This window comes from Amblyomma americanum, chromosome 1 (assembly GCF_052857255.1).
Source record: "Amblyomma americanum isolate KBUSLIRL-KWMA chromosome 1, ASM5285725v1, whole genome shotgun sequence".
Lineage (NCBI taxonomy): Eukaryota > Metazoa > Arthropoda > Arachnida > Ixodida > Ixodidae > Amblyomma > Amblyomma americanum.
Window position 1 is genome coordinate 34,133,620 of NC_135497.1, and position 17,193 is coordinate 34,150,812.

General features: G+C 48.0%; 1 protein-coding gene across 6 annotated transcripts in view; it reads left to right on the forward strand.

Moving 5' to 3' along the window:
- Window positions 1–17,193, forward strand: part of LOC144112617 (uncharacterized) — a 145,449-nt gene that overhangs the window by 21,580 nt on the left and 106,676 nt on the right. For all 6 annotated transcript variants that reach the window (XR_013310342.1, XR_013310349.1, XM_077645422.1 and 3 more), the window contains exons 5-6: window positions 267–347; window positions 5,991–6,070. Coding sequence is in view for 4 of the 6 variants with exons in the window: in XM_077645422.1 (XP_077501548.1) it covers window positions 267–347; window positions 5,991–6,070 (161 nt within the window). In the remaining 2 variants the exon portion in view is untranslated. The remainder of the gene's footprint in view (window positions 1–266; window positions 348–5,990; window positions 6,071–17,193) is intronic.

Below are 17,193 nucleotides of genomic sequence, written 5' to 3' on the forward strand. Positions count from 1 at the left end.
TGAATTTGGGAGTCACATCATAGTTGGCAGAATGTACTGTAGAGCTATGATGTGCATGCAGCCGTGCTGCCTGAGAGGAGGAGGCAAATGAAAATTGCTTGGCAAAAAGGCTAGTGTAATAATCGCTAGCTTTGTGAAGACTGAGTCAATGGCCTGCTCACTTCAGCTTGTGCAATTTTTTGCTCATTGGTTTCGGTGCTCAAGTCAAGCACTGTCATTTGCTTTGAAAGAAGCTAATGTGGACTGTGGTGTCTTCTTTTTTGCAGATACTCGCAAACTGCCGTGTGGTACAAGACCAGCACGTTGCAGAGTGGGAGGAAGCAGAGATCAAACTACGTGACTTAAAGGTGAACTCGGGCTTTTGGTGTAGTAGTGTGATATAGTATATGTAGTGGTTGGACTTTTAAGTTCTATTTTTTTTAGATTCGGGAGAATTTTTCAAGTTTTGTTATTTTTTCAGCAAATATTATTTTTGACAAATCCATTACTACCTTTTTTTTCGGTGACTTAATGTGGCAGTCCTGTGTTTAAAAGTCACCAAGAGGTAGTTTTGGCATCTTTGTCCGCATGAACAGTTTATTTATCACTAATTAATGTGCAGACAGTAATACCTGGAGCTGTGCTTGGAAAAGGAATTGCTAGCATCATCAGCAAAATAACACAAGTTAAATGAGATAGCCAGCAGGAAAAAATGCAAGTGAGAGTTTACTTTTAAGAACCAGGCTAACATGTCGTTGTTGGGTTGTCTGGGTGAGTTGAGCGAGAGGGCAGGGCGGTGGTGTGCGTGTTGATGGCAGCGACGGAACTTCCACTCATTTGTCGCAGTAGCCAGAAATTATACTTTTTCGTGATGCCCATGCACTGTTTGGTGTCAGTGCCCTACATGCAGTTGGTAAACCTGACTGCACGGAATGGGTGATGATAGTGAAGAAGTAGTGCTAAGCTAGAAGGCGACGAGGAGATGATGCTTCCAGGTCTGCAGAGGCGTGTAAGCTAGGGGAGCAGTGCTTCAAATCGCACTACTTTGTGGTTTATTCGACAATACAGCAAAACCTCGTTAAACCATCGTTGTTCGAAATTTGGAAAGATTACTTACTAAGCAGTAGTACAGCTTAACCAAGGGGACACTGGTGTTAATTAAAATCATTTTCCTCATTTTGCAACCAAATAAACTTTGCATTCGTGTGCTGCTTTTCGTGCAAATTCCAAAAATGCTGTTATTTTTGTGTCGACCAATTAGTTATTACATTTTTTCCGCTATGTTGCCTATTTTTTGAGCATTTATTGCCGTGACAGGCTCCCAGCTTCGACTTTGTGATTGTCCACGCTGATAAATTTTCAAAATGATGGTATCCAAATGCGACTGAAAGTGGTGGGAAATTCAGTCTAGCCAATAAAAAGCTTCATTTTCGCCACATGATGCAAGGCACCAAATCCGTTATTTTGGCATTTTTCTCGGCTTTCAGTAGGCTCAGTGGCTGCTGCGTTGGCACGAAAGAAAGGAGGTGAGCTTCACTATCAAACGAGACCGCACAGAGAGCAAGCACTATGGCTGTTGGTCTTGAATTGCACAGGCATAGAAAACTGGCTTATTTTGGTGCATCCTCGCAAGTTCCTGTGCCTTGGCAGCTTATTGATTGGGCAATTTCTCAAAAACTACACGAGACTTGGGCTCCAAACTCCATGTGTTGGTGGAAAAGAACCTCTCGAATCCGATTATGACAAATTGGAAAATTTGATAATTTCGCGAATTTACGGATCTAAAGACCCTTGTGCCCCCTTCAAGGGTCCTTGAAAAGGGTGTTTGAGGTTGGCTTCAAAATGCTTGCATTATGTGAAGTACAGCCCACTTAGTGTTTACGCAGTGTATAAGACCTTCAAAGCAAGCCAATAATTTACAATACATTTTTAAAAACTCCGGCTTCCGTGTCTCGCGTCGACCAGTAGGTCTGGGCTTTTGCCCTCTTGCCCAAAGCCATGTGCAACGCGCCATGTACCAATTGTTACAAGCAGCACACTGCTGTCATTGGTTCACTGCACCGACTCTGCCCTGCGGGAAATTCCCGCGTGTGTCAGCAGCCGGTGGAGGGACCGAGTGAGTGATGCCGGCGGAGCAGCGCCGACATTTCAGCTCGCAAAAAGTGATGAGGGGAGAGGGAATAGACGTGGAAATGCAAATTTTGACTGCAGATAGCTCAGCTTCCATAAAATTCATTATAAAAATTCTTGCTGGAGGAAATTTGTGAAACGGCATCCTTTAGCCCTTTCAGGCCCACTCTGAGGCAGTGATCGAATGTCGAGCATTAACACACCTAACATTGGCCGCCGGTTCAAATCCCTGACACAAGCTGCACTCTACTTCACTAGTCAGTTTATGCTGCACGAAATGCAAAATCATATGCCACCACCCGGAACACTCTGCGACAAGTGTTTGAGCCGGAATGTTCATATGTAGGTTTGTAAAGACGTGAAGTTGGGGGCACATATGTCACAGGTTCGAATCCCTGCCACGAGCTAGGCTCTAACTTAACTAGTGAGTTTATGCTGCACGAAACGCTGAATCGTATTGCACCATTCGGAACATTCTGCGGCCCACAGATTTTACTCGAATGTCGGGACTAAGTGGCCTGGCTGACGCCTGCCAGACGGATATATATGTATCGTATCAACATAGTTTAATTTCAAGTTGTGGTGCTCAGGCATCATGCTGCCGCCTGTTATTATTTTATTCCATTGTGTAACCAACTCGGTTATCATGGCAACCACTGGGTTACGATTTGCGTTATAGCGCATAACGCTGAGACCTGAAACGGGAGAAGTAGAGCTTAACGCTCTAATACAACGTCATTGCTATGGAGGCTGCCATCTTGGATTCTATTCATTGGATCAGCATAACTCTGAGGCTCGAAATGTGACCAGTTAGAGCTCGCGCTCTAAAAAACAAATTCATATTTAGATGATAGCACGAGTGGGTAGTCCATAAATGTAACAAAACTAGTTTTGAGCTTTGCTTATTATTTTATTGCATGATTGTAATTGGGTTGCTAGGGCTTTATGGTTGTGAAATTTTTAGTTGCGAGAGTTCTGTGAAAGTTGTATTTCACATGAAACATTTTGAAACAGAAGTGTGGCACAGAAGTTGAGGCAGAAGTGTGGCACACACCTCTACTTCTTTTCACAGTGAACAGGCTAGCGTGCAGTGCTGTCAAAGCGCACATCCTGGGCTGGTTGAATGCAAGTGGCTGTCCTTTTGGGAGGTGGCTTGTCGCCGGCAGGACGGCCACGTTTTCTGGTTTCTGAAGCCCCTGCTTTGAGTCGAGCCTGTGCAGTTTGCATTCCGAGTTCCAAAAGGGGCTGGTGTCACGTTCCACACCGGCAACAATGTCGTCTATACAGCAGCCATGTGTTTCACAATGCAAACGTCAGTGACGTGGAAAACAGTGCATAGATAGTGCTTGCCACGAATATTGCAACGATAGAGCTCTACCAAAGTGTCACATAAATCTAGACCACCCGTAAAGCGGTTGTACTCTCGGAAAATTGCTGGTTGCTGTACAGACATGTGACTGTGACTAGCAGAACTGCATCTCTGAACTTGGCCTGTTGGCTCCACTCCTACATATGAGGAAGCTAGGTGTACAGGCTTGTTGTCATGCCACTTGACCACAGAAACATTGTTCTCTGGCTCAGTGCTCAGGTTGAAGGGGCCTCGGCCTTCCTTTTTTTTAATTCGGTGTCCCCTTTGAAGGAGCAGCCGGGTAATCTGATGAGCGGTCCCTATAGAATGAATGCCTCTCTCTTCAAGCACGCATACAAGGCCATATGAAGCAAACCAGTTGTCGAACGCTACTTTGAATCCCTTATTAGGTGCCAGGGAGGCAGCCGTCTTCAATACAATGTCACTACTGATGCCAAGCTCTGACGGTTCTGGGATAGTCCCTTTCCCTACATAAATTTCATAGCTGTAAATGATGCCACTAGCACCCGCTCTTGCAAAAAACCTTGATACCACACTTGTGAGGCTTGTTCCTGACATATTGCTACAGGGCACACCTACCCTTGAAAGGAATTATCATTTCATCCACCACATTGAACTCTTCGGGTTCCACTTTTGCCATGTTTTCAGACACTCTTGTGAGGAGCGGTCTTATCTTGGAGAACCTGTCATGGTTCAAGTCGGTTCCTGCAGTCATACAGTTGAACCCCACAATAACGAAAGTCCTCAAGAACGAAATTCTCATGGCAATGAAAAATTCTGGCGCCCCCGGCGAACTTTCATTGAGTTCAATGCATTTTCCCCCTCTGAACAGCAAAGAGTTTTTAATAATCAGTTCCGCCTTAACGAAAGTTTGAGGTAGTGATCTGCAACTTTTTTTCGGCACATCAACCAGTTGGGAACAGAGAAGTGGTAAAACTGCACCAGCACACTCATTCGACAAGTCGGGGCCGTTCATTTCTGCCAACAAGCACCAGCGCGGCCAGTGCTGTTTACTTTCTGTCGGTACAGTAATGATGTAGCAGTGAGATTTTTTTTTTTTTTTTGTTCACTGAAAGAGGTCTTTGGTAGCCCATCTGTTGGCAACTATGCATGCATGTGACATCTCACATGGCGGCACCGCTGGCCAACCGTGGAAGCATCTAGGCAGAACAACGAACCCTTCCTTTTCTTTTCGCTACCATGCCTCGTGCACGCCGACCATGCTATCTCACCATCCGCCCTGTGCACGCCGAATTCTCCGTGACTTGCTTGTGTCCAGTGTTTATTTTTGGCCTGCTGGAAATATACCGCCTCCTGTTAAAAAGCACAAGTTTTTGATGCTCCAGGAAAAATCTGCAATCATCGCCGAAGCTGCAAAAGGCAGAAAGAAGTCGGACATTGCGTAGGAATTCAGTATCCCTTGCAGCTCACTTTCTACGATTCTGAAATCCAAGAACAGCATCATGGGGGGCACTTCAGAATGGCACACGTGTGCAGAACAAGACGGTGGCAACGCCGGTCTACGAAGACGTCAACGAAGCCGTACTTCAGAGGTTCCTCGACAAAAGAGCGAACAAGATGCCTTTGTTTGGAAGCCTTCTGCAGCAGAAGGCGATTGACTTCATGTGCATTCTGGGGCACAACTTTAAGGCGAGCGCTGGATGGCTAAACTGATTTAAAGCACAGCACTGCATCGTCACCAAGCTGTTGTCGGGGGAGTCTGCGAGCATTGACGCTGAAGCAGCATTGTCCTGGATGCAGGAAAGTTATGAAAGCATAATGGACGAATACGAGCCCTCTGAAATTTGCGTGCCGAGGCTGAAGGACACCAACATCTTAAAGATAGCTGATGAACTGGTCGAGGCTTTCCTTATCAGAGAAATGGGCAGTGATTGTGTAAGCACCCCATCAATCATCATGTATAAGACGTTGGCGCTGGGTGGTATAAAGGTTGTCCTCACCCTGCAAGCGGAGGTGAGCGGACGTCAAGGCACCCTGCATATCCAGCCTCTCTGCGCCATCTACTGGTTATTCTGGTTGGCTTAGTTGCTAAAGCAACTGCGCTAGACAGAAGGTAGGATCGGGTTTAATGCTCAGACCAGGATGGATTTTTCTTCCTCTGCAAAGATTCTAAGGAAAGTGTAGAGCTTTCCTTTGTAGCAGTGTGGCATGCTCAGGTGGATGCTATTGAATAATTACTCCCTTAATGAAATTTCTCCGCCTTGGGAGTTTTTCCTTTATATATGGGACTAACAGTATTCTTGTGTGTGGATGCATGGGACTTTACCAGAATGTGCATCATAGCTTGCGGGATATAGACTAGTACCTTGATTTACAATTGCAGTTTGCATGGTAAATTCATGTTCATTAATTAAATTATGATAATTGAATTCATGTGAATTCATGTTGAATTTGTTGACTCTTCTTGTTGAAGCAAATGAAATGCCACTAGAGGATGCTACTGAACAACCCAAGTGTTTACAGTACACTGATGCCTAATTTACATGTGCAGGGAAGCTTGAAACAGCAAGAAGAGGTGATTCAAGTGGCGAAAAAGGCTGCTAACGATTCAGTGTCCCTGTTCGAGTCCAGGTAAGACTCTGTGTCCTACTTAAGTATCTTGCAGGAAATATCGTCTACATGCAGGCATGTTGCAATTCGTTGGATACTGTCATCATGAAAAATGTTTCATTGTTTCTGCACATGTTTCAAAGAAGTACTTAGTGTAGATTCATGCAGTGATTGCAGATGCCAGTCAGATTTGAAATATTGGTTTTTGAGGAAAGAAAATGACGCAGTAACTGTCTAGCATATCTCGGTGGACACCCGAACCGCACCATAAGGGAATGGATAGAGGAGGGAGTGAAAGAAAAAAAGAGGTGCCGTAGTGGAGGTCTCCAGAATAATTTTTACCACCTGGGGATATCTAACGCACTGACATCGCACAGCACACGGGCGGGCGCCTTTGTGTTTCGCCTCCATGAAAACGCGACCGCCGAGGTCGGGTTCGAGCCCGGGTTCTCCGGCTTATTAGATGAGCGCCTTAACCACTGAGCCACTGCAGTGGGTTCACATTTAATGCCCCCCCTTTTTTTTCTCTGCCAGTGTGCTTAGAAGTGGCAAGGAAGCACACTCCTGCCTCCTAGGAAAAAAAAAACGAAATGTGTAAGGAGCTTGCACGTTTTTATTGGCATTTAGGGTTCCATCAAAGGTTCGTTCTGGAAATGAAGTCTTCTTCTTGTGCTGATGCACGTTTCAAAATACAGTTAACCCTGGATATATAGCGAAGTTTAGAAAATTCCACAATTTTTCATTGCATGGAAGTTTTCGTGTGAAAATTCAAAAGGACAATGCAGGATGGAAACCAAAATGAAAAATAAATCTAGATGAAATCGCATAGCAAATATTCACAGTAAACCCCTGGTACCCGAAGTCATAAACATGGGGAAATGATTCGCGATAGTGTTGCCGCCACCATCTCCGCTGTAGCTTGCAAGACGCTACTACGTGTGGGGTGAGGAGTGGGGGAGGTGGGAGTTAGAGGCGCCTTCTTCTGTCCATGTGTCCGTCCTCCCAGTCTGCCCAGCCACCATTGCCCTAGGAAACGGGACTGTCATCTTTGCTGCCTGTCACCGGCGCTCCGCACGTCTGCTGTTAGCGCCAGAATCGTGCTAGCAAACGAGTGACAACTATGGCCGTGTACTGCACGTCCGATGCCTTTGCTGCGTCCAGTTGTTTTGTGCTGATTATGAATAGAGCAGTTCTGGTACCACTCCATGTAACATTGTAAGAGCAAAAGCAAAAGCTGCAGAGGCTGCTGCATTTGACATGGAAAGATGCCGATGGTGCTTGATCACGGCGAGCTGTGTCAACTGTCTTTTCTCATTGCGATCATATACACTATTCTAATGGCAGTTTTGTGTTCTATTGTTTTGAAACATTCTATGGTCCAGCCAGAGAGTCCGCGTAGCAAGTTCGTTAGAATGGAGTTCACAAGTACACACGCTTCAGTTGGGGTAGCTCTGAGGTATTGGGAAACTGTGATATCGTTGAACCTGGTTATAGCAAACAGGTAAAATGTAGTGAAGGACATCTTAAAAAACAGCGTAAACTATAGGACAAGAAAGAGACAACGGGGCTTTCCTGCCTTGTCCTTTCCGCTTTTTTTTTTTTTAAGATGAACCCACACCATCTAGCCTAAATCTCTATTATAATGAAGTAGTTTGGTACAGCCGAAATTCATTGTAATAAATTTTATATAAAACTCAAGCTAGAGCAGTGCAACTTGCTGTATTTACAATCGCTGACTGATTCTTTTTACTCTCTCGGGGCCTGCAAGAATGCCAGAAAAATCAGTCTTAAAAATCGCTTCATGTCAATATTGCCAGTGTGGTGGTGGGAGGGGTTGGCAGCTTTGAGCTTATGCTGATGCTTCACATGACTTTATCTGTGCACGTTGTGTACACAGGCAATGGGTGGTGACTTTCATGAGCTCAGTGTTCGATGCTTGTTCAGCCGTTGGCATGCAATATGTACTTGCAACTGCAAGAACTGCGCTGCGCCCGCCATACGGAGGGTGAAAAAGGAAAAGGCAAAGATAGCGATAGACATAAGCAAGAGCTGACAAATGGCTTAAACAATAGCTCCCTTGACGTCGGCCTTGGTAATTAGGCCCAGTGGCTACAGCACCAATCTCAAAACTGGCAATATGTTATTGTATGCACTCTGCAGTGGTTTATGTATAATGAGGGGCAATTTGCCTGTCATCAGAATGGATGGTGCTGCAATAGAACAGTCAGGGCTGCGGTGTGTTCTTACGGGTACAAGCTCCTTGCTTTCACCATCTCTGGGAAGAACCCACTGCAGTGGTTAGGGTGCTTGGCTACTGAGCCAGGGGCACCTGGGTTCACACCTGGCCAAGGCAGCTGCATTTCAGTGGAGGCGAAACACAAAGGCACCTGAATGCTATATGATGTCAGCGCACTTTCTAGATCCACAGGTGGTGTAAATTATTCCAGAGTCCTCCTTGCGGCACCTCTTTCTTCTTTCACTCCCACCTTCCTCCTTTCCCTCATGGTGCGGTTGAGTTGTCCACTGACAAATTAGACAGTTACTGCACCTTTCATTTCCTCAGAACCAGTTTTCTCCGTCAAGTCCTCATACCTCGGCAAAATCATGAGTGCCCCTTCAGGCTCTCAAACTCGCACTCACAGAGGCTCGGGCTCGCTCACTCACCAGTCGGGGTCAACCACTCATAGTGACTCATGTCTCACTCAGACTCACAACTCATTTAGGCTGACTCACTCATTTGGACTCGCTCGTTTTGACTCGCGACTCATCTGGGAGCACTGATTTTGACTCGCAACTCATTGGCGCACTCATTTCGACTCAACTCATCGAGCTCACCCATTTTGACTCACCTGGACTCGATTTTGTCTCACGACTCATCTGCGCTCACTCACTTATTTTGACTCACAATTCATCTGGACTCAGTCACTCATTTCAACTCGGGACTCACCTGCACTCACTCATTCGGGATCACTCGCACATTTTAAGTCATGACTCACCCAGGCTCGCCTCGACTCAGGACTGTTATAAGCTCGTACTTTGGACAGCTGAATCATTCTTACGCCCAACGGCACAAGTTACGTGCCTAAAATGCAAAAAAACTTGTTGAAAACACGGTGATGCGATATGACCGGTCTCTTAACTGCAGCTAGCCTGTAGGCAGGCCTGCTGAGAGGCGTAGAAGCCTGTAGCTGCTGCTCGCGGGATGTAAGGATCTAAGGCCGCTGCATGTGTTCGACAGTTAAGGAAGAAATAGAAGAACCACAATGCGGCAAGCCATAGCTTACACCCAACGAGACCAGGAGTGGCAACTAATCAACTTTTCTCCGCTTTAAGTAATGTTCCATGAGTGCACCAGCCACAAAAATTACATACCATAAAACCGTGAAATTGCTCTACATCATCATCTCGACCAAAAGCTATTCAGTATTACGAGTGCGCAGGAAACTCTCGTCTATGAACGTTACAAACTTTTGCCCAATCGGCATCATCGATTCACTTGGGATCATGGGATTGTTTAACCTCACATGATGGACTTATTTGATGGGAACTCTACCAGACTGACCAGGAGGACTTTGATCACGATCTGAATGTGAGCCCACTCTGACCACGACTCAGATCATGTTCTGAATGCGAGTACGGACCCACTCACAAACCAGATAATAATCTGAATGCAAGTTCGGAGAACTCTCACAAGTCAGATCATGATTTAAACTTGAGTCCGGGCTCAGTCATGACTTGGATCATAATCTGAATGCGAGTCCAGGCTCGCTCACGACTCAGTGAAATGAGTCTGAGTGAGCCCAAGTGAGTCAACTTGAGTGAGTTTGCTGGCCTATGCAAGCCATACGCCTCCCACATGCATCGTTGCTGTATCTTCGCGTATTTGGCACAAAAGGATTCGGCACAAATGAGTTCCGCTAACTTTACTATGCAAGTTTTAGCAACAGATGACATTGTTACGTCTCGCCTACAACGCGCGGTATAGCCGGCGCGGATGCAACGGACGCCGCGGCTTCGTTCATCGCGGCCGCAACGCCTCCCGCCAAGCGCGTCCAGGCAGGTTTCAGTGCCACGTGTCGTCGTGCGTGCGTGTGTGTGTGTGTGTGCATGTTTTGCCCACGCTTGTCAAAGCGCGGCAGCCGGGGAGAGGAGCTCCCCAACTGGGAGGCGAGGAGGTCTGACCGGCGCCGGCCTGGCGGACGCGCCCGTCACGTCTGGACATGTCGAAGCGACGCCGTATCGGATGACTCTTCCCAAGCCGTTCCCTCTTGCCCTCGACTCCGATGGTATAAAACGCCGCTGCCCCGGACGCCGAGGGAGACTTCGATTTCTTCCTTCGAGTAACGTGGTCGCCCTGACCGGCTGCTCTTATGCGATGCCAGAATAAATAAGTTGTTCTGTTGCCAGTCGACTCATCTTTTGCCGGGACCTTCGGATGTTTCCAGCTTTGCCCCAGGCCGCCAGGCCAACGCTACCCTTGGGGCTTGCAACCCAAATGCAACAACAGGTTGCCAGCGGTGAGATTCCGACAACGGAGGCCAGCAGCGAAGATATGCGGTCAACTGTATGCTGAGCAGCACAACGACCATCCGGGAGCAGTGCAACGAGCCCTGTGTGATGACTGGTTGCCTGCAGCGGAACGACTGCGCTGAATTCTTGGCTGCGAGGTTTGGTGAGTGCGGGACTTTCTTCTTCTGAGTTTTGCCAGGCTTTTGTTAGTGTCAGAAACAGAGCTGGTAATTGTGTTGTCGTTGCTGCCGGGTTAGTTTGCGGCAAGACAATAGTAGGCAGTAGAGAAAGCAGCATTCGGAGCAGCCATGGATTTGAAGTCGTTGCGCAAACCGAAATTGCTGGAGCTTGCAAGAGAGTTGGGTCTGGATGTCTCAGACAAACTCAGAAAACCAGAACTGCTAAGGGCTATTCTTGAGTTGGAGGCTGAGGATGACGAGCTGTCGGAATGCCTTGAGACGATTGAGGAGAGGGAACAAAAAGAAAAAGAGAAAAACGAGCGCGAACGTAAAGAACAAAAAGAGAAAGAGGAGCGCGAACGTAAAGAGCAAAAAGATAAAGAGAAAGAAGAGCGCGACCGTCAACACGCTTTGGAAATGAAGCGTCTCGAGGTAGAGATGGAACGCGCTCGTAATGGAAGTCAGGCACACGGTGCAGGAGAACGGGTATCGTTCAAAATGACTGACCTGATGCGGCCGTTTAAGCTTGGAGAGGACATTGGTTTGTTCCTGGTTAACTTTGAGCGAACGTGCGAGAAGCAGGGGTTCTCTCGGGAAACGTGGCCACAGCGCTTGCTCACTTTGTTACCCGGCGAGGCGGCCGACGTAGTCGCTCGCTTGAAGAGAGAGGAGGCAGAGGATTTCGACCAAGTGAAATCGAGTCTGCTAAAAAAGTACAGGCTGTCAGCGGAGGCGTTCCGTCGGAAGTTTCGGGAAAATGAAAAAGGCAGAAATGAGTCATATACAGAGTTTGCCTACAGGCTTATGTCAAACATGCAGGAGTGGCTCAAAGAAGAGAAAGCGTTTGGTGACCACGAGAAAATTCTGCAGTGTTTCGGGCTGGAACAGTTTTATAGTCGGTTACCTGAGAACGTGCGGTACTGGGTCTTGGATAGGCCAGACGTTAGTACAGTGGCTAAAGCCGCCGAGCTAGCCGAGGAGTTTGTGACGCGTCGGGCTCGCGGAGCTAAGGACGGTCAAAAGGGTGAATTTGTCTCCAAGTCTGAGAGGCCGAAGTTCACACCCATGAGAGCAAGGGGGGACACGCGTAGTGCGGATGCGAGTGAAAGCAGTCCGACCGAACGTAAGGAGACGGCGGCAGCCGAAGCCGAACGCAGAAAGCGGTTCGAGGCGAGGCAAGCGCGCGTGTGTTATACGTGCCAGAAGCCGGGTCACTTTTCGGCGCAGTGTCCAGAAACAAAAAGAGAAGTCGTGTGTTTGTCATTATGTAGCACTGACGAGAACATGAAGCTTCTCGAGCCTTACATGCGAGACTTCCTCGTGAACGGGAAAGAGTGCCGAGTGCTTCGTGATTCCGCAGCTACAATGGATGTAGTTCACCCCTCTTACGTAGAACCCGATATGTTCACGGGCGAGTGCGCATGGATCAAGCAAGCCTTGGAAGCTCATAGCGTGTGTCTGCCCGTAGCAAAAGTGCTTATTGAAGGACCTTTCGGAGCACTTGAGACGGAGGCCGTAGTGTCATCTAGGCTGCCCCCCCAGTACCCGTACCTATTTTCGAACAGGTCCGATCACCTCCTGCGCGAGAACGGGCTTTTGTTTGGTGAGGCTAGCGTTCAGGCCTTAACCAGACCGAGAGTTCGGGAGCTCGCTGCAAAGGCGGTAGTTGCGGGGCCGACGTTGTCGAACAATGAGAAAGGGTCGGAGGCGCAGCAAGCTGATATTCCGAGCACGTCAGAAATGGATAAAATTGAGCCTGTAGCGTTGAAGGCACCAGGTACTGGAGATGAAATGCGCGACACGGGAAAGTTAGAAGAGCTTCCGGTCGAGCTTCTGGGACTAGGCGCAGTGACGAACAGGGAAGACACTGATCAGGTCATTAGTGACTTACTCAGTAAAGCACAGCTGTCGCCTGAGCAGAAAACCGAACTACACCAACTCTTACAAGAGTTTCAAGGTCAGTTCTCTGAGGGGCCTGGTAGGACTTCTGTCCTTACTCATGATATAGAACTTACCTCCCCAGAGCCAGTACGATCCAAGGCGTACCGGGTGTCACCCCGCCAGCGCGATATTATGGAGGCTGAGGTAAAGAAAATGCTACAGCTCGGTGTTATTGAGGCGGGTGAGAGTGATTATACCTCCCCCTTGATTTTAGTTGAGGTACCGGGCAAGGAACCTCGTCCTTGCGTCGACTACCGCAGGCTTAATTCCATTACTAAGGATCAAATTTATCCGATCCCTAACATCGAGGAGCGCCTTGAGAAAGTTAGTAGCGCTCAGTTTATTTCCACCCTAGATTTTGTCAGGGGTTATTGGCAGGTTCCACTTACAGAAGAGGCTAGTAGGTATGCGGCGTTCATTTCACCAATGGGAACATTCCGTCCTAAAGTTTTGAGTTTTGGTTTGAAGAACGCGCCATACTGCTTTTCAAGCCTCATGGACAAAGTGTTGCGGGGACAGGAAGAATTTGCTTTACCGTATTTAGACGACGTAGCGATATTCTCCGCATCCTGGTCTGAGCATATGGCACACTTGCGGGCAGTGCTAACCCGCCTGCGCGAAGCGGGCTTGACAGTCAAGGCTCCCAAGTGCCAATTAGCACAGGCCGAGGTTGTCTACCTCGGTCACGTGATTGGACAGGGTCGTCGCCGCCCCTCTGAAATAAAGGTGGCCGCTGTGCGAGACTTCCCGCAACCGCGCACGAAGACCGATATTCGGTCGTTCTTAGGTGTCGCCGGCTACTATCAGAGGTACATCCCCAGGTACTCCGATATCGCGGCTCCCCTGACGGATGCTCTAAGAAAAACAGAGCCCCAAACAGTCGTCTGGAGCGAGACAAAGGAAAGAGCTTTTAGCGCCCTAAAGAGCGCCCTAACAAGCCAGCCTGTGCTACGATCGCCAGACTATACAAAAGGGTTCGTTGTTCAGTGCGATGCTAGTGAGCGAGGCATGGGCGTTGTACTGTGCCAAAGGGACAATGGAGAAGTGGAACACCCCGTCCTGTATGCTAGTCGTAAGCTGACCTGTCGTGAGCAGGCGTACAGCGCCACCGAGAAAGAGTGTGCGTGTCTCGTGTGGGCCGTTCAGAAATTGTCATGCTACCTAGCCGGCTCGAGGTTTATCATTGAGACGGATCACTGCCCTCTTCAATGGCTGCAGACCATATCTCCCAAAAATGGCCGCCTCCTGCGCTGGAGCCTAGCTTTGCAACAATATTCCTTTGAGGTGCGTTACAAAAAGGGGAGTCTCAACGGTAACGCCGATGGCTTAAGTCGAAGCCCCTAACGTAGGAATCCGCCTCAAAGTTGTTGGTTACTGATGTTTTCTTCCTGAGGCAGGATTTTTAACATATTGCTTTTGTTTAGTGTTTCAAAGTGATTATGTGCTTTCTAGTGCAATTTTCCAATTTGTGGACGCGTTCTGAGTGCTGCTTGACTACTGTAAGGAACTAGGCAGTAGTATAAAAGGGGAAAGAGCCTGGCAGAGCTTAGTGAGGGTTGTCTCGTGCTTGCTGACTGAGCGGTTGCGTTTCGGCGTAGTTCTAACGCTTGCTGGGAACGAGCACAAAAATGGCAACTCTCCCGAAGTGACTTTGCAGTGTCCTATGTGATCCTGAACCCGAGAACGAGGCCTTCTCTGTGCGCTGCGCTCAAGCAACGTCGAGGGACGATCGGTTTCGATTACGAGCATCATCGAGCGACATCCCTCTGGACAGCGGATGCAGTCCCCTGACCATCGGGATCTCCTTCTCCCGGCGGGGCGGTCTGTTACGTCTCGCCTACAACGCGCGGTATAGCCGGCGCGGATGCAACGGACGCCGCGGCTTCGTTCATCGCGGCCGCAACGCCTCCCGCCAAGCGCGTCCAGGCAGGTTTCAGTGCCACGTGTCGTCGTGCGTGCGTGTGTGTGTGTGTGCATGTTTTGCCCACGCTTGTCAAAGCGCGGCAGCCGGGGAGAGGAGCTCCCCAACTGGGAGGCGAGGAGGTCTGACCGGCGCCGGCCTGGCGGACGCGCCCGTCACGTCTGGACATGTCGAAGCGACGCCGTATCGGATGACTCTTCCCAAGCCGTTCCCTCTTGCCCTCGACTCCGATGGTATAAAACGCCGCTGCCCCGGACGCCGAGGGAGACTTCGATTTCTTCCTTCGAGTAACGTGGTCGCCCTGACCGGCTGCTCTTATGCGATGCCAGAATAAATAAGTTGTTCTGTTGCCAGTCGACTCATCTTTTGCCGGGACCTTCGGATGTTTCCAGCTTTGCCCCAGGCCGCCAGGCCAACGCTACCCTTGGGGCTTGCAACCCAAATGCAACAACATCCAAGAATACTACAAGCTTGCAACTGTGCATGCGTGATGTGTGAACCCACAGAGAATATCAGCCCCGCTGCTTGTGAGGCTGTCTTTTATATAAATTCAGCTTTGTTCGATCAAGTTTTCAATCGTTCTTGAAGTCTAAATTAACAAGGTTCCACTATACATATTATGTCGCAGCTGGAAAAACTAAGCAATCAGTAGCGCCGACGCTCTCTGCTGTCCTCACTCCCGACGTGCGAGAGCTGTCGGTGCCGGAAGCACGTGAGCAACCACGCGGCGACGACGGCCATGCACTGCTTGTATCATTTCTTTTTTTGCTATGTCCTATTATTTTTCACTGCTCCCAAGCATGAACTGTTGTAGTGCCACATGGTGATGTTCCAAAGGAGAAAGCACCAGAGATCCCCAACAACAATGGAGCATGCCATGTTGTCAACTGCGGTGTTCTTTATTGTCATGAAACTGTCGCATGGTTATGCCAAATTAACAGATAGTCAGTGTAGCGAGCTCAACTGCCGCAACACCTTCATTACATGGAGGTCTCAAATACACGCGCTTCAATGGTGTCGTCATTGGGGAATTGAGAAACTTCGTATTATCGAGGAATTTTGTATATGGAGGCTTGTTACAATCTAGGTAATCAAGTATGTCCGAAAAATCTGCCATCTGGATTTTCTGTTGTTGATTCAATTCTCAATTCTGCCGCGTCCTCAGTTTTGACGCACACCCATTTTCAAAGTCAGAAAAAATGATGCAGTGTCTTTGATTGTAATGCACACCAGATTTTCATGCTTCGGTGTAGAAATGAATTTTCTCACTTGGAACAGCCAGCCTCTATTGCAACCGCTCTAACGTCGTGTTGAAGTAAATGGTGCCACCACCTCACTTACCTTTCCTGATCTGACTAGTAAAATCATTATCCTTCATCATTTCTGTGAGAAGCCTTCCTGTAGCTCTCAGTGGCCCAAAACATTTCATACTTGGTGCTGTCCACGGCATTTCTCACTTGAAGGCCTTGTTGATCATGGCAGATGGGATCTTGCATCCTGCATCCTTTACCCATCCTGAAAAGTCTCGCACGCATCATTCTATTGCCTGGCATTTCTGGAAACAGGTACTTCATTAGCTCGTTAAAATCCTTCAGAGTCAGCATGCTGGCAAAAATCCTGTCTTTGTTTCCGCCAAACTCGTACAAAAGTTACAGGAATACCAAACACATGTAAGGCGGCTCAATTGATCAATCACTTGCCTCCGTGCACAAGATCGCCTTTTTGTTTTTCACCTGGCAGTGTGTCAAATTAGCGAATCTTAGCAACTGACACTTCTGTGTTTCTCAAGTTCTAGTGGAAGCCTTGTCGGTGGGACACTTAAGATGCTTGCGATGCCTATTGATATCCATGGCTTTGGTGGGTGATATGGCGATATTGATTCACAAGAAATGCCAAGCCATTTTGTGATGCGGTTGACCATAAGGTGTTGCTGACAGTTTCAGTGTCTAGCGTGATTCTAATCCAGATCTCATTTTTAGGTGATTTTTTCCGGAAAAAAATTCTGTTAGAATCTAGTAAGTACGGTAGTTGGTAAAGGGATGGCAACTGAGACAAGTGTTAGAGAAATTGACAGGTGATTGGTGAGCCGATCTGACGGAAATGTGTAGCATTAGACTTCCATTCCCCTTTATTGCACACTTAGCCTTCTTTACACTTCTTTACACTTGATTCCTTTGCACACATGACTTCTATTTCATGTCTGATATCCAATAACCATCGACACTCTGTTTTGGAGGTGGCTCGCACACAACTTCGTCAGAAGAGAGGCGTTCTGGCTCCTTCTCTATGCTCCTTTTTTCATCTCAGTTTGATCCTCTACCTTCCACAGTTTACACCTGCCATGTTGGTCCTGCAGCGTGCCTGTGTTAGAATCTCCTCCATCCACAGTAGTCACCCCTTCTGTCCTCCTCACCCCATTAGAATGGTCAGTAAAAACTAAAAAATGCCGTCGTGGCTATTGCTTCCTGCTACCGCAGCCTCAATGGCTGCCATCTTGGTCTTGTTCAAAAGCTCACGCTCTTCCCTACATCTTGGTATTGCCCACTAATGTGAAATCTTCTCGAAACGTCTGCATTCTGCCATTTGCTGAGGTC